This window comes from Danio rerio, chromosome 23, assembly GCF_049306965.1.
Source record: "Danio rerio strain Tuebingen ecotype United States chromosome 23, GRCz12tu, whole genome shotgun sequence".
NCBI classification, from domain to species: domain Eukaryota; kingdom Metazoa; phylum Chordata; class Actinopteri; order Cypriniformes; family Danionidae; genus Danio; species Danio rerio.
This window is the reverse complement of record NC_133198.1, coordinates 41,792,501-41,815,706: the sequence shown is the minus strand read 5'-3', so window position 1 is coordinate 41,815,706 and position 23,206 is coordinate 41,792,501. Positions and strand designations below refer to the sequence as shown.

General features: G+C 36.0%; 1 protein-coding gene across 8 annotated transcripts in view; it reads left to right on the top strand.

Moving 5' to 3' along the window:
• tshz2 (teashirt zinc finger homeobox 2) overlaps positions 1–23,206 on the top strand; it is a 254,508-nt gene that overhangs the window by 112,639 nt on the left and 118,663 nt on the right. For 7 of the 8 annotated variants that reach the window (XM_068216939.2, XM_073939328.1, XM_068216938.2 and 4 more), the window contains one exon: positions 3,265–3,373. In XM_068216939.2, coding sequence (XP_068073040.1) covers positions 3,304–3,373 — 70 coding nt within the window. In that variant the 5' untranslated portion in view covers positions 3,265–3,303. Of the gene's footprint in view, positions 1–3,264; positions 3,374–22,685; positions 23,036–23,206 lie in introns of those variants that run through there. The other variant, XM_021470030.3, reaches the window with a different exon arrangement.

Below are 23,206 nucleotides of genomic sequence, written 5' to 3'. Positions count from 1 at the left end.
CAGCCTCAAGTCTTTTTGAATATGATTCCACAAGCTTGGCACACCTGTCTTTGGGGATTTATTGCCCATTCCTTTTCGCAGTACCTGTCAGGTTCTATCAGGTTGGATGGGAAGTGATGTACAGTATTTTCAGATCTCTCCAGAGATGTTCAATGGGATTTAGGTCTGGGTTCTGGCTGGGCCACTTTTTTAGGACGTCTCTGTACATTGCTGCATTCATCTTTCTCTCTATCCTGACTAGTCTTCCAGTTCCTGCTGCGTAAAAACATCCCCACTGCATGATGCTGCCACCACCATGCTTCACTGTAGGGATGGTATTAGCCTGGTGATAAGCGATGCCTGGTTTTCTCCAAATGTAATGCCTGGTATTCACTCCAAAGAGTTCAATTTAGTCTCATCAGACTAGAGAATTTTGTTTCTTATAGTCTGAGAGTCCTTCAGATGCCTTTTGGCAATTTCCAGGTGGGGAGTGGCTTCTGTCTGGCCACTCTACCATACAGGCCTGATTGATGGATTGCTGCACAGATGGTTGTCCTTCTGTAAGGCTCTCCTCTCTCCACAGAAGAACGCTGGAGCTCAGACAGAGTGACCATCAGGTTATTGATCACCTCCCTGACTTTCTCCCCTGATCACTCAGCTTAGATGAGCTAGCGTGAGTGGCTAGCTTTAGGAAAAGTCCTGGTGCTTCCAAGCATCTTCCACTTTCGGATAATGGAGGCAGATGCTCATTGGAACTTTCAGAGCAGAGATTTTTCGGGCACCTTCCACAGCCTTGTGTCTCGACAATCCTGTCTCGGAGGTCCGTAGACAATTCCTTTATCTTTACGCTTGGTTTGTGCTTTGACATGCACTGTCAACCCTGGGACCTTATATAGACAGGTGTATGCCTTTTCAAATCATGTCCAATCAACTGAATTTACCCCAGGTGAACTTCAACTAAGCTTCTGAAACATCTCAAGAATGATCAGTGGAAACAGAATGTACTTGAGCTCAATTTAGAGCTTCATGGCAAAGGCTGTGAATCCTTATGAACATGATTTTTCAGGTTTTTTTTTTTTTTTAATAAATTTGCAACAATTAAAAAATAAATCACATTGTCTTTATGTGGTATTGTGTGTTGAATGTTGAGGAAATAAATTAATTTAATCCATTTTGGAATAAGACTGTAACATAAAAAATGTGGAAAAAGTGAAGCGCTATGAATACTTCACGGATGCACTGTAAATTGAGTAAATGATCCAAAACACAAACAATAAAAGAAGAGTGTGTGGGTGGTTAATAAAATACCCAGTACTACTTTATAGAACATCTATAAACTCGTTCACACATACACTTTGGGCAATTTAGTTTATTCAGTTCACCTATAGCGCATGACTTTGGAATGTGGGTTAAACCAGAGCACCCAGAGGAAACCCACGTGAACACAGGGAGAACATGCAAACTCCACACAGAAATGCCAACTGACCCAGCAGGGACCCAGTGAGCTTCTTACTGTGAGGCGACGGTGCTAACCACTTTAATTTAAAATATATAACATTTGTCCCTCAACATTTCTTTAACCAGCATGTGGCTATTTTAATAAATAATAATAAAAGGAAACTATCTAATGTATTTGTAATAAAGGTATCCCAAGCACATTTACAATATAAGACATCAGTTGAAAGATTGCATATGCTAATGTACTCATTATCTTCATCTATAGATTATTATGCTTAACAGAAAATGTATTAAGTTAAAAATCATGCAGACTCCAGCTTAACCCCCCCAAGATTGTTTATCTGTTTTCCTTTTCATCTCAGTGCAGGAAAATCTTTGATTGAAGCCTCTGCTTTTCTGGAAGCTCACGATTGTTCACCCTCAGCGAATGCAACATCCTGTGAAAACACACATCTTTACATACACAAACAATATGTTTGCATATGCAGAGAAAAAGGTCACTGTTCTCTGTTATGCAGCCTTGACAAGTGGAGCCCTATTAGTTCAGCTGGAAAAGCGGTTATGGGGTTTGGGCGCCATTTGTGGTGTTTTACCTGTCCTACATTTCATAAAAAATTTGCTCCATTGTCCTTCCTCAGGAAATCTAGTTCCCTTGCATTAAAACTGTTTATTACATGGCTCCCTGGAATTCTTTGATTGGTCAATCATGACATGTTACTTATTTTTATTTATGTTTTTCACACAAAAAGAAGTGAATGCACTCAATTTGTCAAGGATAAAACAAGAAAAAACCTGGTATGTTATTTTCAATTATTACTGGATTAATCAATTCCATTAATCAATTTCAATTAATACTGGATTCTAATCGGTCAGTGGCGACATTTCAAGGTACATGTACTATCAGAATTTTCAGGAAATCAATAAACACAGGTCAAAAAACTGTTGCTATGTCTTTTTTTCACTTTTATTTCTCAATTCAATTCATCTTTATTTCTATAGCACTTTTACAATGTATATTGTCAAAGCAGCTTAACATCAAAGTTCTAATTCATTGAAACTGTCAGTCCAGTTTTCGGAAAAAAACCTTGAGAGAAACCAGGCTCAGAATGGCAGTAATCTTATAATATAACTTAAAACAGCACAATAGAGGCAGAGCAAACCATTACAAACAAAGGTGGAGGGGTGAAGTCAGTAAATGTACTCAACCAAACACTCACAAGAGGGCTAATAAATTTGACTGTATGTTATTCTCAGATAACAACCGCTGAAACCAATAACACAGATTCATCCGTGTACTTCAAAACATCGACTGTCAGTGACTAGATTTTCATTCTTATTCCATATATATGCTTGTCTGTCTCCACTGCTTTTGCCACCATCTTGTCACTAAATAATTTGTAGGTTAGTATATGCTCCATTCAGCTATTTTCTATTGTGAAATTAGTTTAATTAAAGAATTATTACATAAATATATGGCTCAGAACAATGTTTTGTCTAATATTTACATTTGGTGGCAAGTAGCCATGTTAAAAGTGTTATTAAATATATCCAGGTGGTTGTTTTAGCAGATTAAAGCCCTTCAGTCTTATACAACAGCCTCTCCATTTTGCGTCTGTGGGATGTACATTATGCTTTACTTAAATGGGGAAGTTTATGCAGTTGTGAAAAATAATTATTTTTTTGTATGTTTGTTAATGTGTGTATGTTTAACTAAAGATGTCATGATATGACAAGTCAAATGTTTAATCTTTTAATATATACAACTGTATTATTTATTTTTATTGCATCCTGAATTGTGTCATATGATTATATGTATTTTGTTTTCAGACCATCTGACTGCAAATTCTGTAAGTGAGGCACGGTGTGATGGAGAGAGCACAAAGAGACTTTTATTTCATAATGAGGCAGTCTGCTATACTGGAGCTGCATCGAAAATGTAAGTAAACTATTTGACTTCATAATTCTGTCAACAGATGATGACTAAATGAGGATAATGCTGTCAAAACACTTACTAACGTGCACTAGCGAGGGGACATTCATACTGTTTTCTATGCAGTGGAATTAGCCAATAAATTTAATGTCTGTTTATTCACAAACCTTAAAAGACAGACCATTTTACAAAGGTGAACTAAAATAATAGTTTTATTTTTTGGGGATAATGCTGAAAGAGGCATTTTGTACTTTAATGTCAATGGATCATGCAAAGAAAAGGATTAATCCAATTCTATGCTGTAAATATACTTAAACTATTGTGATATTATTGAACTCATCTGTCAACATAGTCCCACCTGTGTCTTACCCCTGTTTGTAATCAGGTAAATCACATCTTGTGCCTCTGTGTTTTGTTAGTTCATGGTCCAGTATTGTATTCTGCCTGTGTGCGAAGATGTTCCTGTGTCTAGTTGTAAGAGAAAATTATTATTATTATTTTTTTTTTGCATTTATTCAGCCTAGTGGTGGGCAGAGCGAGGCTTCGTGGAACACTTAAACAGTCCCACCAAATGTGTCGAAGTTTCGACACTTTTAAAAACCTGTCTCAGTGACACCTAGTGGTAATTTTTTCCTTTTTTTTTTTTTTTTTTTTGCATTGCTCTGCAACGGCTTCATGCAAAGAAACAGTCAAGCAAATTGAGGAATTATATCCCAATAGCCTTGAGGTTTCAATTGATTTAGTGAAGTGGTGAGAGTTCCTGACTAGGTCGAGATAATAGGTTCAAATACAAGGTGGTGCAGCGATAGACATTTGTTTTTAAATGCTCTGTTCTTGTATTGTGTTTTGGTTTGACATTGGTCTGAAATTGGAATAAACACTTTGTGAATAAATATGTCTTGTTTTGGTTATAAAAAATGTAACATTGTTAATAATCATCAAGTGGCGAGGCAGTGGAGCAGTAGATAGTGCTGTCGCCTCACAGCAAGAGGGTCGCTGGCTCGAGCCTTGGCTGGGTCGGTTGACGTTTCTGTGTGGAGTTTGCATGTTCTCCCTGCGTTCTCGTGGGTTTCCTCCGGGTGCTCCAGTTTCCCCCACAGTCCAAAGACATGCGATACAGGTGAATTGGGTAGGCTAAATTGTCTGTAGTGTATGAGTGTGAGTAAGTGTGTATATTTCCCAGAAATGGGTTGCGGCTGGAAGGGCATCCGCTGCGTAAAAATATGTGCTGGATAAGTTGGTGGTTCATTCCACTTTGGCGTCTCTGGATTAATAAAGGGAGCAAGGCGAAAAGAAAATCAAATGAAAATTCATCAAGTCATAATTTCTGGGTTTGGATTTAAGATACTTTGGGATCTCGACACGGTCAAAACGTCAGCTTTTTTCCAGGCATCCTTAATTCTTCATTTGCTGTGAAGCCAGAATTAAGTATTTACTTGAGTGAGTTGCTTAGAAAGTTTATGCAAACTCGCACATGGAGGCAAATTATCATGTGGGGCACGAATGATGCAGATTGGGTGGCTCAAGAATTTTCCTTAAACGCATCTACCGCATGAGTTCGAACAATTGACCCTTTGCTAAGCCACACCCTCCTTAGTTACTGTTGCTACACCTGTCAAGCTTTCGTGCCTGGCACATCTATTACAATGTGTATGCGCCAGTCTCAGACATGCCCAGGGATGTAATTAGTCATTTTTGGCGAACAGGTGAACATCTGAGAAAGAAATCTATCCACGACATAACAGGCAACCGATTAAAAGATAACTTAATCAGAATGGAAGCTAGCTTAGCCTAGCCGCATCATTCGCTGACCATTCAACAGCTCAATTCATGCACAGCAGGAGAGGTGAAATTTAAGAATAATCTAAAAATAACTAATTAAACCATGATTTTTCTTTTTTAGCCAAAAAGTCTGATAGAATAATTGTAAATTAAATATTCATCAAAGGCGGCAACACCAAAGCTCCAAAAATACAAATTTATTAAATTTAAAAAGCTGACACAAAGCGTGTAACGTTTCAAGCCACACGGCTCTTCATCTGACAGTCTTAGCTTAGACTCTCCTTAGACCGCCATTTACAGTCTAAGTATACTTGAATTAATGCCAATGTGTTAGTCGGAGCTCTAAGAACATCGTATAGCATGCCACGCTGCTCCGTCTATCGTGTTTTATTCCGTTACTAACCTGTACAGGGGCTTGTGGTGTTATGGACTTAACGTAATCTACTAGAGATAATAACACAAACTGTTTGAATAATTCAAAACATAACACTTTATTAGTCAGGTAAATGTGTATTATACAAATTCATCCAGTCAATTCATAAATGATCAATACAAGACATCAGATTCTCAAAGATAAATCCAAGATCAAAAGATCCATACCTGACTTCAAAATATACATAGTTATGGAGCATGAAGCTCCACATTACGGGCTGATCTGATTCCAGAATCGCGCCCAATATTTAGAAAATTTCCCTTAAGTAGTCAAACAAAGAAACTCCTCGAGGAAAGGGGTGTGTTGAAAAACAAAAGGCATTTTCATTTCGTGGAAGAGTTTCTGCCTATAGGGCATTCGAATAGAAGCCCCTAGTTAAAGGCACGCCCTTAGCAGTGGTTCAAAAGATACCTGAAGTTATATATCTATTGTTTTGATTATGTGTATTTCTGAGGGAATGAGACCATTGTACCAGTCGCACTAAGACATTTCAAATGATATCAAACATGATAGATAAAGTCACTTGGATTGACATAGAACGTTTATTCTTTGAAATGCAACCCAGGCTCATTCTGAAAACGTAGTCCCGTGGACGCTTCTGGAGACCGCAAAATACGTCCCGGGAGGTATGTATTTTTGCAGTTTTGTTTTCGCGAATCTGCAAGAGGCTGCTGTGTGCGCTTTTTCGTATCTCAAATGTCTCTCGTGAGTGCCGTTCGCGCCCGCGCTGTTCTCACGTGAACCAACCAGAGGCCGCTGTCTGACTGAATGATTAACTATGCGACCGGCCAATCGGCTGACCCACTCTCCTCCTTCTCTAAACCCAACCAATTTTACCGATTGACCCGCCCGCCCACTCACTTCCCTAAACCCGAGCAACAATTTAGAAAAGCCGTCTAGAAAAAGAAAAGCCCTCGTCTGATTTTTTTACCACATTTTCGGATTTCACCACGTTCTCACCCTGTTATGAACTCGTTCACTTCATTTTATGGATTGTGTTTTTGTCTTACCTGATTTCTGGAAACGCTTCTCCTCGGACTCGAACCCGGTCGCCGTGGTCAACTCCTCCTCTCTGCATCTGAAGTCTGCCGACATACAAGATGAGCCGACCGGACAAACTGGTTGCGGCGGGAAAGCCCTCCACACGGTGGTAAGCGGTCAGCCGGTAAGCACGAAAGGGAACAGCGTCATACCGCATCATAGCTTTCGCTTAAAAAAAATTAAATACTGCCATACGTACGTCCCAGGATGTATTTCGCAGTCTCCAGAAGCGTCCACGGGACTACATTTTCAGAATGAGCCTGGGTTGTTGAAATGACCCTTCTGTGTGAGTTAGGTGAAAAGGGAGTGAGTGAACAGAGGGGGATTTCGGAAGTGGTTTTAATTGTAAATAAAAGAAGGGAGAAAATTTAACTTTTCCACATTCCCACCTGGTGGGGTGGATCCAATAGTCTCTGTGTTTCCAGCTCATGTTTGAATTGTCAAAGACGTTAAACTATTTGTGGTATCTCAAATCTTACACACATAAAGATAGTAACATACTTCCTAGTTTGACTGATGGAGAATTTAGCCAACAGGTTAAACACCACATCGTAGTCTGTGTTTTATGCTATGTGAGCGAGCATGAGCAATACGTTGCTGACTGCAGTTCACTAAACAGCCACTGTTGTCACTAAAAACAAACGTTGCTAGTTTCTTCATAAAGCCCTATTTAAACGAAGTGAAATATAGAATGTGGCACAACACCTTTCCCCCTCGCATATGGCAGCAGGGTGTTAATTATTGTACAGAAATATTGATCGCTCTGTGATGGAAATACCAAGGCAAAAACACTCCCGTCCTGAAAGAGTCGTCTTGAAAGGTTTAAAGCAGCACGGCAGCCTATTTAATTTCACTTGTGGTTCTTTTCCTCGTCTTCTAATTGGGTTATGTGCATTAGATTTTCAAATTAAGCATCTGCTGTTAACAGTATGCATATGTTGTTGTTCTACTTTGAAAATTACAGCTCTCAAGACTTCAATCACCGCCTGTCCGTATCACATGAAATTTGGGCTTTGAATCAGAAGCAGGTTTGGAATCCCCAGGCCTTGACTCTTTCATCATGGGGAGTGCATTTTAATTAGCTCGCCTCGGCTCAGCGCAGAACTGACGATTTGCACCAGGGCTGCGGAACAAAACATTGAAAACCCCTACCATGCAAATTAACACTGTGTCGCATTCATTGGCAACAGTTGCAAATATTTTGCTATGTCAGTCAGCTTCGCACCAAAACTTACAAGGGCTTTTTGTTTTTTGTTTTCTTCTAAGACTGCACAATTAGGTGTGTTTTGAAAGCTTGTGTGCAGATATGGATATCACCGTCTTCAGTGTGAGTGCCTTGAGATTGTTGTGTCAAGATCTCAAATTAGTTTGTTTGTTATTATGAGTCTTTACTCTTAATTTGTCTTCATTTATTTATAGATGTAGAATCTACATCTGAATCTTTCTGTCTGTCTGTTTGTTTGTCTTTTAGTTTGTCATTCTGTTGATGTATCTATCACTCAGTCGATTGTTCTGTCTATTTATTATTTTTAAAATTGTTCTGCATATTATTTTTACATGACTGTCATTCTACTTTTTTCTATATCGGTCTGTATGTAGTTTTATTGTTCTGGCTATTGATTTATCTGGCTATTGATTTATCAATCTATGGTTCTAGCCATTGTTCTCTTATTCTGTCTTTTTATTCTGTTTATTTGTCTGTCTGTCTATCTATTCATCTTTCTGTCTATCAATGTGTCTGTATGTCTATATATGTCCGTCTGTGTGGCTGTCTACCTCTGTCTGTCTGTCTATATGCATGTCTATCCATTCATCTTTCTGTCTATCAATGTGTCTGTATGTCTATATATGTCCGTCTGTGTGGCTGTCTACCTCTGTCTGTCTGTCTGTCTGTCTGTCTGTCTGTCTGTCTGTCTGTCTTTCTGTCTGTCTGTCTATATGCATGTCTATCTATTTATCTTTCTGTCTATCAATCTGTCTGTCTGAATGTCTTCATATCTCTGTCTATATGTCTGTCTTTCTGATTGTCTATATGGATATCTGTCTGTCTGTCTGTCTACTTATTTATTTCTATATGTCTGTCTGTCTTTCTGTCTGTCTATGTGGCTGTCTATCATATGTCTGTCCGCCTATCTATATGTATGTCTATCTATTTATTTATCTATTTATCTGTTATCTATTTATTCTGTCTTTACGTCTATATATTTCTGTCTATATGTCTGTCCATATGTATGTCTGTCTGATTGTCTAAATCTCTGTATAAAAATCCATATTTATGTCTATCTATTTATTGTTCTGTCTGTCTGTCTGTCTGTATTTCTACCTATCTGTCTGTCTATCTTTGTATGTCTATCTATTCATCTTTCTGTCTGTATGCCTACATATGTCTGTCTATATCTCTGGCTGTCTTTCTTTCTCTCTTTGTTGCTGTCTACCTATATATTTGTACGTCTGTCTGTCAATCTATAGCTATGTCCATCTATTGTTCTGTCTGTTTCTGTCTGTCTGTCTGTCTGTAATTCTACCTATCCTGTCCTATTTTTATGCATGCCTATCTATTTATCTTTCTGTCTATCAATCTGTCTGTCTACATTTGTCCTTCTGTCTGTCTGTCTATATGGCTGTCTATCTCTGTCTGTCTGTCTGTCTGTCTGTCTGTCTGTCTGTCTGTCTATCTATATGTATGTCTATCTATTTATCGTTCTGTCTGTTTATGTCTGTCTGTCTATTTGTATGTTATGTGTATTCACATAGCGTATATATCCAGTATGGCCAAACACTTTAATCACTTCATAATCATAAAGGGGGGTCTCTCCATCCACTTGAATTATGCTACGGCTGCCACAGAACAATGATGCCAGGCACTCACCACACATCAGCTATAGGTGGAGTAGAGAGACAGTGATACAACCAATTCAGTAGATGGGGATGATTGCCTGTCTGTCTCTCTGTCTATATGTCTACCTATCTGTCTGTCTATCTATATGTAAGTCTGTGTCAATTTATTGTTCTGTCTATTTATGTCTATCTATATTTTTACCTGTCTGTCTGTCTGTCTATATGTAAGTCTATCTATTTGTCTGTCTGTCTATCAATATATGTCTATTTAGCTTTGTTTATCTTTATTTCTGTCTATATGTATGTTCTGTCTATTTATGTCTGTCTGTGTATATGTCTACCCATCTGTCTCTGTCTATCTATATGTTTACCTATCTACAGTATCTGTCTGTCTATATCTATGTCTATTTATTTATCTTTCTGTTTATCTATACGTCTGTTTATACGACTATCTATTTGTTTACCTGTCTGTCTATATTTCTGTCTATCTATATGTAAGTATGCCAATTTACCGTTCTGTCTATTAATGTCTGTCTGCCTGTCTGTCCGTTCGTCTGTCTGTCTGTCTGTCTGTCTGTCTGTCTATCTATATTTTTTCTGTCTGTCTGTCTGTCTATATGTATGTCTATTTGTCTGTCTGTCTATCTATATGTATGTCTATTTATTTATCTTTCATGTATATGTCTGTCTATACGTCTATCTACAGTGTCTGTCTGTCTTTCTGTCTTTCTGTATTTCTACATGTCTGTCTGTCTGTCTATACTGTATGTCTGTCAATTTATTGTTCTGTCTATTTATGTCTGTCTGTGTATATGTTTATTTGTCTGTCTATATTTTTACCTATCTGTGTGTCTATATGTACGTCTATCAATTTGTCTGTCTGTCTATCTATATGCATGTATATTTATTTATTTTTCTGTTTATCTATGCGTCTGTCTAATTGTCTGTCTATACATGTATGTCTGTCTCATCATTTTATCTGTCTACCCGTTGTATATCTGTTTGTTGTTATTTTTTATTATTCCATCATTCTGTCCTTCTGTCCATCATTTCTGTCCTTCTGCCAATTGTTCTTTCATTTAATAATTTTCTCATCACTGTCCTGTCATTCTATTATTCTGTCAGTATGTATGTCTGTCTATCTGTTTATTCTTCTGTCCGGCATATTTCTGTTCAGTCTAATATTTAATTTTCAGTGTTCATTTCTTTAATTTTATCTTTGTTTTTTGTCATTTTATCCATTATTTCTATCATTTTATCATTTGATCTGTCTACAGTTTAGCATTCTAACATTCTGTTTGTTATTGTTTTATTTTTATCATTGTAACACTTTATCATTCCATCTATCTTTTTGTCTGGCTTTCTGTTGATGTATCTATCATTCAATAATCAATTGTTCTGTCATTATCTTTCTACTATTCTGTCTGTCTACCGTTCTGTTTATCATTCTCTACTTTGTTCTATATATCATAATATATATCTGTCTGTCTGTCTGTTGCGTTCTGTTTCTTTTTTCTTTTTTTGTCTATTATGCAAATCTATTTGTTGACCATAAACTTACAGCCCTTCTAAACTCTTCCACTGACAAATTTTGCTTAAAAAAAATAAAGACATTTTATGTCTTTTCTCATGTTCACATTGCAAGTTCGCACTCTGTTCTGGTCTTCAATTCAAGCAGAACTGGACTGTTAAAAAGCACTCCTAATGCCACGGCAACCACACTAAACACACCTGTGGACTGTTGTGTTTAACATACATTAATACTGGCCAACTGACATTGCATAGCAAAATACCCCTACATCACAACTTAACTACCATCACTCACTGAAAGACACATCAAGTCCAGAGCATGCCGGTAGAGATCTGTCTATGTGTGTGTGTGTCTGTGTGTACCTAGTATTCTTCATGTTGTGGGGACCAAATGTCCCTACATGTTTAGCAATACCATGAAATGGTAAACTTGTGGCATACATTTTGGTCCAATCCATCCATCCATCCATCCATCATCCTTCTTTTTCTATCCATCCCTCCCTATCCCTCCCTATCCATTCATCCATCCATCCTCTTCTGCTTATCCCAGGTCGCGGTATCAGCAGTCTCAGGAGAGAACCCCAGACTTCCCTCTCCCCAGACACTTCCTCCAGATCCTCTAGAAGGATCTTAAGATGTTCCCAGGCCAGCTGAGAGATGTAGTCCCTCCAGTAAGTCCTGGGACATCCCCCAAGGTCTTCTGCTGGTGGGACAAGCCAGAAGCAACTTCTTGGGTATAGGGGTTCAGCAGGCATCCGAAACAGGGCACCCTGCCATCCTGCAAAGGAAACTCATTTCAGCTGCTTGTATCTAAGATCTTATCCTTTTAGTCATGACCCAAAGCTCATGACCATAGGTTAGAATAGGAACGTGGATTGACCGGTAAATTGAGAGCTTTGCCTTTTGGCTCAGCTCCTTCTTTAACACAATTGACCAGATATTTTATTGGTCTCCATAAGGAAAATGGCTCTTAAATCGCACAATTAAGTATTTTGAAAATATAAAAATGCAGATGGTTTCACTATGTGTGTTGGGATTAGGAGTAGAGTTGGGGTAGGGGGATCGAATACATTCTGTACAGTATAAAAAATTATTGCGTCTGTGGGAAGTCCCAGTTAAGATGCATTTGTGTGTGTGTTTGTTTTAGCGTTTATGCTCACAGATGGTGTTAAAAGCGTTCGGGCAGGTGTAGTCTAAGTATTAAAAAACAAACATGTACAACTGAATTCAGAATTATTAACCCCCCTTTGAATTTTTATTTTTTTTTATATTTCCCAAATGATGTTTGACAGAGCAAGGACATTTTCACAGTATGTCTGATAATATTTTTTCTTCTGGAGAAAGTCTTATTTGTTTTATTTTGGGTAAAATAAAAGCAATTTTAAATTTTTAAAAAACATTTTTTAAATCAATTATTAGCCCCCTTAAGCTATATTTGTTTTTTATAGTCTACAAAACAAACCATTGTTATACAATAACTTGCCTAGTTAACCTAATTAACCTAGTTAAGCTTTTAAATGTCACTTTAAGCTGCATAGAAAAATATCTAGTCAAATATTAGTTACTGTCATCACGGCAAAGATTAAAAAAATCATTAGAGATGTTATTAGTTATTAGAGATGAATTATTAAAACTATTATGTTTAGAAACCTGTTAAAAAAATCTTTCCGTTAAACAGAAATTGGGGTAAAAATTAATTCAGTCTTCAACTGTATTTTATATGTAATTATTTGTAGACTTTAAAAGTGAAATTAATAGTTGGAATACAGTATGTTAAATTAAACTTCCATTAGCCTGTTTTGTTTGCACTTTCTTCATTTGTGCAACATGTTTTATCTATTTATCCATTTGATTTTCACTCTGGACCATTTCAATGTGGCGATGTCATTGGGCTATGAAAATTTCCTGCTTTTTGTCAAACTATTTGATAACTGTAACGAGGCAATTCAATCATATCGTAATGTTGAATCAGCTGTCATGGCATTATTGATCAATATGTGGACCTTTTAGGATTCTCGGAAATTATGAAAATGAAAAATGTAAAACAGGATAAATGCTAGGACCATTGTTATTGTTTTCTTCCCTCAAAATGGTCTATACATATGCGTCAAATTCAAGATTTCCCAATATGGTGTTTATAGGTGAAATAATGTGCCATTTTTCATCAGCATAACAGGCAGACTTATGTAACTCAACTCACTTTATTTCTATAACTCTTTCAACAAACCACAATGGGTACCAAAGTGCTGTACATAAAACACATAAAATCATGCAAATATACACAAAACCAAAATACATCAACTCACATCACATTAAAAGCTAAATAAAATAAGTGTGTTTTCAGTGACCTCTGAAAAGATTTAAAAGTTTGAGCTGTTTTTAAAGAGAGTGGAAGATCGTTCCAAAGTCTTGGAGCTGCTACTGAGAAAGCTCTATCACCTTGACATTTGAAGCTTGATCGAGGAACTTGCAAATAGAGACGATCCTTAGAGCGAAGAGATCTCGCATAATAATTAGCTCAGAAATATACTCAGGGGCCAAAAATGTAAAAATGAACATACTAATTCTCTCTACTTAGAACTGATCAAATATCATGCAACATTTTATTATATTTTAAATTGTAAATGTGCACTATAGGGCTGTTGAATGCTTGATTCTAATTGGCTGATGAACATTCTGAAGTGTGCCATTATATTCATATGATGTAGTTTTGACCGCGTTACAGTTCCATATCACTAATCCAAACGATTTCACTCTACAGTCAGCAACAGATTAGCATTTATATACACTGGCTGTGTGGTTAAAGCTGTCAAGACAGGTATGGTCTGAGTAATAAAAAATTAACATATTTATAATGTAATTATAGACACTAGAAGCATAATTGACATCTGTGTAATGTTATTGGAAACTTTCATTAGCATCTTTTCCTTTTGCGCTTCCATTGTGCAACATGTTTTACATATTTATTCATGCAATTTTCACTATAAATTGTCGCTCGGCATAGCAGGTAGATTTATGTACAAATTAAACATACTCCTCCTTACCTGCACTAATTAAAATTGATCAAAAATAAGTGATCATGCTAAATTTCTTTATGAATTTAGATTTGTACTATGAGCTGTTGATTCTCATAGGCTGATGAACATTCTGAAGCGTGCCATTATTTTCATATAAACACACAGATAAAGTAGTTCCAGGCGTTTTTTATGCACTTTATAGTTCCATATCACTACGCCAAATGATTTGACGTTTTACACAGAATGCAACAGACAGACATAAAGTCAAATGAAAAAGGATTTGAAGGAGATGCATACAAAATTAATGTTAAACGGCAACAGTTTCTGAACAAAAATCTGACAAATGTTTAGAAATACCATATCTTTAGGTGTAACCATTAGGGAATGCTGCAATACTCAATATAATCTTGAACTATTTGGTACGACCTCCTTGGTTCAATACGCAATCAAATTAAATATTTTAGTGGGGATTTTGCATTTCCCCTATTCTTTTAATTTCTCTCTTACCTGAATCTGCGCATGTTAGTCTTCATCAAATATATATATATAATATATAGTCCCACTTTATATTAAGTGGCCTTAACTAATATGTAGTTACACAGGAATTAATAGTTTGTTACAATGTACTTATTGTGTAAATACATGTATTTATTGTGTACTTATGCTTGATTAAATACCAGTATGTAATTACATCTGTAGTTAACTTCTGTAACTACATTTGTAAATACACTGCTGGCCATTCCTTACACCTTAACCCACCCTTAAACCTACCCATGCCACCAAACCTGTCCATAACACAACCCCTATCCCAACTCATGAGCACCACATGTTCTAAACTACATTATGAACACAGTAAGTACATTGTATTTATTTTTTTTATGCAAGTACATATTAGTTAAGGACACTTAATATAAAGTGGGACCATTTATATATATATATATATATATATATATATATATATATATATATATATATATATATATATATATTTATTTATTTATCAAGCAACAAGACCTTTAATTTAATGTATAAAGTAAAGATTCTATAAAGCAGGGGTGTCCAAACTTTTACTTATGAATAGCCAAAAACCAATCTTGAATGAGCTGGGGGGCCGATGGTAAATATATCAAACTCTATTACATTAAATTTGCCATTAATGATTTCCTAATTTATTTATTATTTAGGTCACACTTTATTTTGATGGTCCATTTGTTGAATTAAGTAACATTGCAGCTACATGCCAACTAATTCTCATTAGATTATAAGTAGACTGTTAAGTTATATAGGGTTAGTGTAAGTTGACATCTACTTGCAAACTTTCTTATAGTCAGTTAAATGTCGGTTAAAGGAGCAGTATCAGCAGATATCAAGCAGACAGTCTACTAATACTCAAAAGGACCATCAAAATAAAGTGTTACCAATCTTTAAAAATAACCAGAAAAGATTGCTTTATAAATTAACTAATGCAGTATGTTTTAAAATATCATAATGAACTTATTACAGTAAAAACAATCCCTTTTTTAACTGATGGAGATGCGCTGCACCTGTTTTTTTTGCCTTGATTTGCTCGCAGATGTCTTCTGTATTGTCTTCAATCTGTTGAGTGAGTTTTTACATTTTGAAAACATCGGATTCATTTACAACATTTAATTGAAATGTTTATTTTCAGTTAGCTTTTTTGTAGCTCAGCAATAAAACAAATGTTTAGTTTCATTAAATTAGAAATTACGATCTCTGTTAAAGGCTTTCTCCACAACCCTCACCATCATCTTTTCATGTGAGATCGTGGGCCAAATCAAAGGTTATCATGGGCCAGCTTAGGCCCGCGGGCCCTAGTATGGACATCTCTGCTACCGTATGAAGTATGCAGTGTTCTGTTTGATTATATATTTAAAACTACTATTAGGTACATGTTAGTTACTGTTTATTTAGTATTACCTTTGCTACAGTATACTGTTTTCATTTTGTCTTGTATTTTGCTTGTAGAATTAGTTTTATTTTTATGTGACAATGTTGTTACTGAACATATCATACGTATATCAAAAAATAACAAACTCTAAATCTAAAAAGAGCTGTAAGAAGTCTTCATTGTTGCACCCTAAGTAGCCATTGTATAATAGACATTATTGACTCCAGTCCTTTTGAATTATCAGAAAGTAATGCACACATGAGTTGGAATGGCCACTACCCTTCCCGTACGTCACCACATGAGGTGTGCATTATTCATTCATGTATTCATTTTCCTTCGGCTTAGTCCATTTATTCATCAGGGGTTGCCACAGTGGAATGAACCGCCAACTTATCCAGTAGATGTTTTATGCAGCGGATGCCCTTCCAGCTGCAACCCAGTACTGGGAAACACCCATACACACTCATCCACACATACACTACAGCCAATTTAGCTTATTCAATTAACCTATAGCGCATGTTTTTGGGCTGTGGAGGAAACCGGAGCACCCGGAAGAAACCCACGCCATCACAGGAAGAACATGCAAACTCCACACAGAAATGCCAACTGACCCAGCCGAGGCTTGAAACAGCAATCTTCTTGCTGTGTGGCGACGGTGCTAACCACTGAGCCACCATGCCACCTTTCTAATAATTCAATAACTTATAATACTTATTTCGACGCCACAGGGGTGCAGTGGGTAGCACGATCACCTCATAGAAAGAAGGCCGCTGGTTTGAGCCTCCCCTGCAGTCCAAAGACATGTGCTATAGCTGAATTGGTTACGTAGTGTGTGTGTGTGTGTGTGAATGAGAATGTACGGATGTTTTCCAGTGATGGGTTGCAGCTGGAAGGGCATCCGCTGCGTAAAACATATGCTGGGTAAGTTGGCGGTTCATTCCACTGTGGCAAGTAAATAAAGGGACCAAGTTGAAAATGAATGAATGAATAAATCACTTATTCCTTATACTCTATGGCAGGATAATTCAAGATAAGATGACTTTTGTATGTTGTAAGTGCCAAGCCAGCGGTCCAGTGCATGCAGGTAGAGCTCTATATTTGTGTGTGTGTGTGTGTGTGTTAGCGTTTATACACACAGAGGGTGTTAAAAGCTGTCAGACAGGTATGGTCAGACTGAAAGCTCAACACTGATTGATCGGTGGAGTTCATGTCAAGTTCATGGGAGGTCTTTGCCATCATCGCGCGGTGACTGGCATCCGCAGATCAGCGTGAGGAGAGAGAGAAAATCAGGCTAGAGGAAAAAAAGAAAGAAAACAGGAGGATCGAGTAACGTCACCGCATAACAGATTAACAAAGGCAGCATCATCTCTCTGTATGACAGCGGGATCATTTATCACACAGCAATGGTGGGGAGGGGGCGTGTGCGCTGAGGTCATCTGTAGTCTGTGAGTAATGGCCACTCATTTGTTTATCGGTGACCTCAATAATCAGAGATGGTGAGAGGTCGGGACTGGAATGGTGAGACACTGGAGAGCTCCAGAAAGACAATAAAAAAAAGCATCCGGCTTTCACCTTGTGTGTAGGACTACGGTTACGCTGTAGTAATGAAGCTGTGCTGAACAATGCGCCGTGCCGCTCATTGTGCGCTGCTCATTGTTGCCGCTTCTATGACATCATAAAGGTTTTGCAGATGAAAGATTTTGATGTTTCTATGGTTTCGGCTTGTGTCGTTATAATAGGTGAATTTCGGGTAAATCTGATCCCTTTTTGACACTGAGATGATGACTGAGGATGCATTGTGACAACTGTATGAAGGCCTTTTCAAAGCAAAAGGGCTTTCATGATGTTGTGCATTGCATAAGTATGTAGTGGGTAATACAATTGAATGTGTATTAATTTCTAGTTATGTACAGTATGCAGTGTGTGTGCATAATAATTACAGCAGCTGGAACCAGTCTGGCCATTCTCCTCTGACCTCCGGCATCAACAAGGCATTTGTGCCCACAGAACTGCCGCTCACTGGATATTTGCTCTTTTTTTTTTTTTTTTTTTTTTTTACTGACTATTCTTTGTAAACCCTAGAGATGGTTGTGTGTGAAAATCCCAGTAGATCAGCAGTTTCTGAAATGCTTAGACCAGCCCGTCTGGCACCAACAACCATGCCACATTTAAAGTCACTTAAATCACCTTTCTTCCACATTCTGATGCTCGGTTTGAACTGCAGCAGATCGTCTTGACCATGTCTACATGCCTAAATGCATTGAGTTGCTGCCATGTGATTGGCTGATTAAAAATGTGCGTTAACGAGCAGGTGGACAGGTGTACCTAATAAAGTGGCCAGTTATATATTTTAAAATTATCATATATATCCAACACAATGTTAATATATTTGAAATGCATATAAACTATTCTTGATGTCGTGCATTGCATAAGTATGTAGTGAGTAATAAAAATGAACATGTATTCATATGTAGTTGTGTAAACAGTGTGAGCATAATAATTACAGTACATGTGTAATATGTTGTTAAAAATTGAACTTTTATTAACCCGTTTTTCTGTGCGCTTGCCTCATTTTGGTGTTTGCATCAAATTAAATAAGTCCTTTAGTGATTTTATATACATATTAAATATGAGTCATATTGTCTCAACTTCAAAATAATGGTGGAATAGGGGTGAAATGATGTCTTTCAGAATTCTGTATATCTTAAAAAGACCTTCGCTAATTAAACTATATATATCTAATAATGATAATATAAAAGTATATCCAACAAAATGGTAACATATTTTAAATGAATATAAACTTTTCTTGATGTCATACGTCGCATATGTATGTAATAAAAATTAGCATGTATTAATACTGTATGTACTTGTGTATGAGCATAGTATTTACAGTATGTGTGTAAGATGTTGTTGAAAATTTAACTTTTATTAGCTTTTTGTCTGTGCACAATGCCTCATTTTGGTATATGCATCAAATGAAATAGAAAATACGCGATTTTATATATATAATAAGTATTTTCAGCTTCAAAATAATGGTTAAATAGTGGTGAAATAATATCTTTCAGAATCACGTTTATCTAAAAAATTGAGTCTCACCTGCGTTAATTAAATTATACACATCTAAAAAGGAAAATATATAAACATCTCCAACAAAATGTTGACATATTTAAATGAATATTAACTTTTCTCGATGTCATGCGTTGCATAAGTATGTAGTGAGTAATAAAAATTTGCATGTATCAATACAGTATGTACTTGTGTATGTGTATGAACATAGTATTTACAGTATGTGTGTAAGATGTTGTTGAAAACTTTTTGAACTTTTATTAGCTTTTTTTGTCTGTGCACACTGCCTCATTTTGGTGTTTGCATCAAATGAAATAGAAAATAAGTGATTTTATATACATAATAAGTATTTTCAGCTTCAAAATAATGGTGAAATAGTGGTGAAGTAATGTCTTTCAGAATCATGTTTATCTAAAAAATTCTGTCTGACCTGCGTTAATTAAATTATACACATCTAAAATTGAAAATATATAAACATCTCCAACAAAATGTTGACATATTTAAATGAATATAAACTTTACTTAATGTCATGCATTGCATAAGTAGTGAGTAATTAATATTAACATGCAATAATATGTAGTTGTGTACATATACAGTGTATGAGTGTATCAATTACAGCATATGTGTAATATGTTGTTAAAAACAACTTTTATTAGCCTTTTTTTCTGTGCAATTGCCTCATTTTGGTGTTTGCATCAAATTAAATAATTAATTTACATATTAAATATGAGTCACATTGTCTCCTTTTCAAGATAATGTTGAAATAGGGGTGAAAAAATGTCTTTCAGAGATATAAAAATTGTGTCTGACCTGCACTAATTAAATTATTTAAATCTAAAAATGATCATATATGTATATGCTGTAAGTATGTCCAACAAAATGTTAACATATTTGAAATGAATAAAAAATATTTGCGATGTCATGCATTGCATATGTAGTGAGTAATAAAATGAATGTGTATGTATTTGTGTATACAGTGTATGAGCATAAGCTGTGTAATATGTTGTTGAAAACTCAACATGTATTAGTCCTTTTTCTGTTCACAATGCCTGCATTTGATGCAAACATCAAGATGAAATGGGTAAATAAGTGACTTTATATACATATTAAATAGGAGTCAAATTGTCTCAACGGCAAAATAATGTCTTTCAGAATTACATATTTATGTAAACATTGAGTCTGACCTGCACTAATTACATTTTTATATATCTAAAAACTATAATATGCAAGTATTTCCAACAAAATGTTAACTTTTGAAATGAGTATAAACTATTCAAGATGTTGTGCATTGCATACAGTGAGTAATGAAAAAAATGAACGTGTATTAATATGTAGTTGTGTGAGCATAATGATTACAGTAGCTGTGTAAAACATACACGTATGCACTTGGCTCATTTCATTGTTTAGTTCAAATGAAATGAACAAAAGTAGCTTTATACACATCGAAAGGATAAAATATGGAATAAATGCAAGTAATTTTTTCTCAATTTAAAATAATGTTGAAATGCAATATTCATTGTCATTTAGCATCACATATTTTCTATGTGCATTATAATTCTAAGGTATAAACATGCTCTGATCTGCACATATAAAGTATGCAACTTAAAAAGATTATAAGTGTATCCAACTAAACTTGACTATATTTGATATGAACATAAACTATCAATGATGTTGTGCGTTGCATAGGTTATGAATAATAAAATTGAACAAGTATTAGTATGTAATTACCTGTACAGTGTTTATAAAATTAGATGTGTAATATGTTGTTGAAAACTCTATAAAATATGAGTAATATTGTCTCAACTTAAAATTAATGGGTAAAATAATATCATTGTCATTATTTGCCATGACTGTATATTTATATATATTTCTAAAATGTCATATATTTATGTAAAAATGAAACGTGCCTGGTCTGACCTGCACTAATTATTTGTTAAAATTAGTATTATAATATATTTATTATATTTTAAATGAATATAAGCTGATCTGTAAAACCTGGTGTTTAGAAGAGCGATATATAAAATTGCACTTTTCAGGGTTCAACGCTAAGGATTTTTTATATGGGTCCGATTGGGCCATTGGTTGAGATTTTTACTTTTCCTGCCAAAATTTTCACTGGCCCCACCAAAAAAATTAAAAAGTTAATAGCTATTTCTTCACCACATATTTTAAAAAGTGGCAAAATTATGCCTGTGAATCTTGAATTTAAACATTTTAAATATGTTAATAAATGAGCAAAATTCAATATTTTATGCAAATGAAAGAGCAGTATAAAAAAAATGTGCTGGTATTTTAATGCAATTCTAAATAATTTTTATAAAAATGGCCTGCCAAACTGACAACTGTTTTTTTTTTTTTTGTTCTTTTTTTCAGTTTCTTAATTTTGTACCCATGTAATTGTCTGCTTCTAAGACTTTAGAAAAAGATGTTGTCTTTTAGCCTCATTATTTAATTTTGCCGCCATGTTGCCATCTTTTCACCTTACTGGTTGTTACCAGGTTACAAAAAAAAAAAAACATGCTCATCGTTACTGGCCGATAGGGGCCAGTAACAATCCTGTCTACTGTCCCGAGTGTCTTTCACCCTGGCCCCGGGCCACAGGGCAGTCCTTATTGTTGAGCCCTGCTTTTTAAAAGAATTTTCCTAATATAACTAGAATTATTATTGGTGGTTCATTCCGCTGTGGCATAATCCGGATTAATAAAGGGATTAAGCCGACAAGAAAATGAATGGAACTAGAGTTATTATTATTAATGTTGACATTTTAGTGGGTGTCTTCAGTACATTTTTTTGGATCATAAAAATAATTTTTGCTCATTTTAAAGTACATAAAAATGCTGTATCATGCATTTATTGTTTTGTCGCCTCAGTTCCTCTTTCCATCGATTCACAGTGTTTGTTACTCATAAAACATACTAAAGTAATGAATTACAATAGCAATGACAACAATTAGGCCAAATTTCAAGCAGCTACTGAACACAATTACATATTGCATACATGCTCATATATTATCAGACCTATATACACATTTTCCCTTTGTTATTTAACATTTAAATTCTTGGCTCAGTGCCTTTTATAAACATCTGTTGAAATGTATATTGTATATACTGTACTATTACCATAACATACATTGCTTTAACTGATTACACCAGCATATTTTTTTTAATTTCTAAGTGTGAAGGACTTCTCAGGTATAACAAAACAGGCATGTTAATTTAGTCTCGCTGTCTTTTTAAAGCGTAAACAAGAGATGTGTGTGTATATATACATGTTAATGTAAGTGATTACCACACCAGTGGCAATTATATCTCATTTCTGGCAGCTACTAAAAATAATTACCCGTCGCTCGCGCGTTATTCATTATTACCCCGCACTGTGTCATTACACCGAAGCCTTCTTTATTATTTCTTCTTCTCAGCATCTCCGCCTAAACTCCAGCATACAGACAGTACGAGGCTGCTCTTGTGGGCTGTCTCATGTTTTCTCCGGCCTCTGTCTCTTTAATAAACTCGTGGTTATCTAGTGTAACAAATGTCTCGCTGCCATCATCAAGTCCAGAGGAGGAGGAGGAGGAGGAGTTTTTAATGTTCAGTTTGTTCTATGGATCGATGTTTGCTGCTGGCATCGCCGTGTGTGTGTGTGTGAGTGTGTGTGTGTGTGTGATATACACTATTTTTTTCTGCCCTTTTCCTACTACGTTTCATACGAGACCGGGAGTCTAAGCGATTGACAGCGTTCGTCCTTTTGGCTTTGGAAACAAAAAAAGAAAAGAAGAAGAAGAAGAGACGGAAAGAAAAGCAAAGCAAAACAATCCGCCATAGATCTAGGACGGAGAGGTATATTAAAAAGAGACACCTGATTTTCTGGACAGCGTTTGTGAGATACTGGATTGTACGGGACTGAAGTGCTTTAGAGAGTCGCTATTGCGTGTGTATGGACTATATCAGAGCGCTTATACTGAATTTCACCTGGGCTCCGTTTCACTGTACGTGAACTAAAGAGAGAGTTGAACATGCCAAGGAGGAAACAGCAGGCACCCAAAAGGGCTGCGGGTAAGATTCAACCTGACACCTATCATTTCACATATAGCCCGACATGAATATTGCGATTCATAAGCTCGCGAGCGTGCGAATTTGTATCTGAATGAACCTCTTTTTATCTCGTGATAAAAAACCAGTGTGTTGAAAGTGTTAGCGGTGTCTTAGAAAGAGGATGTGTTTAAT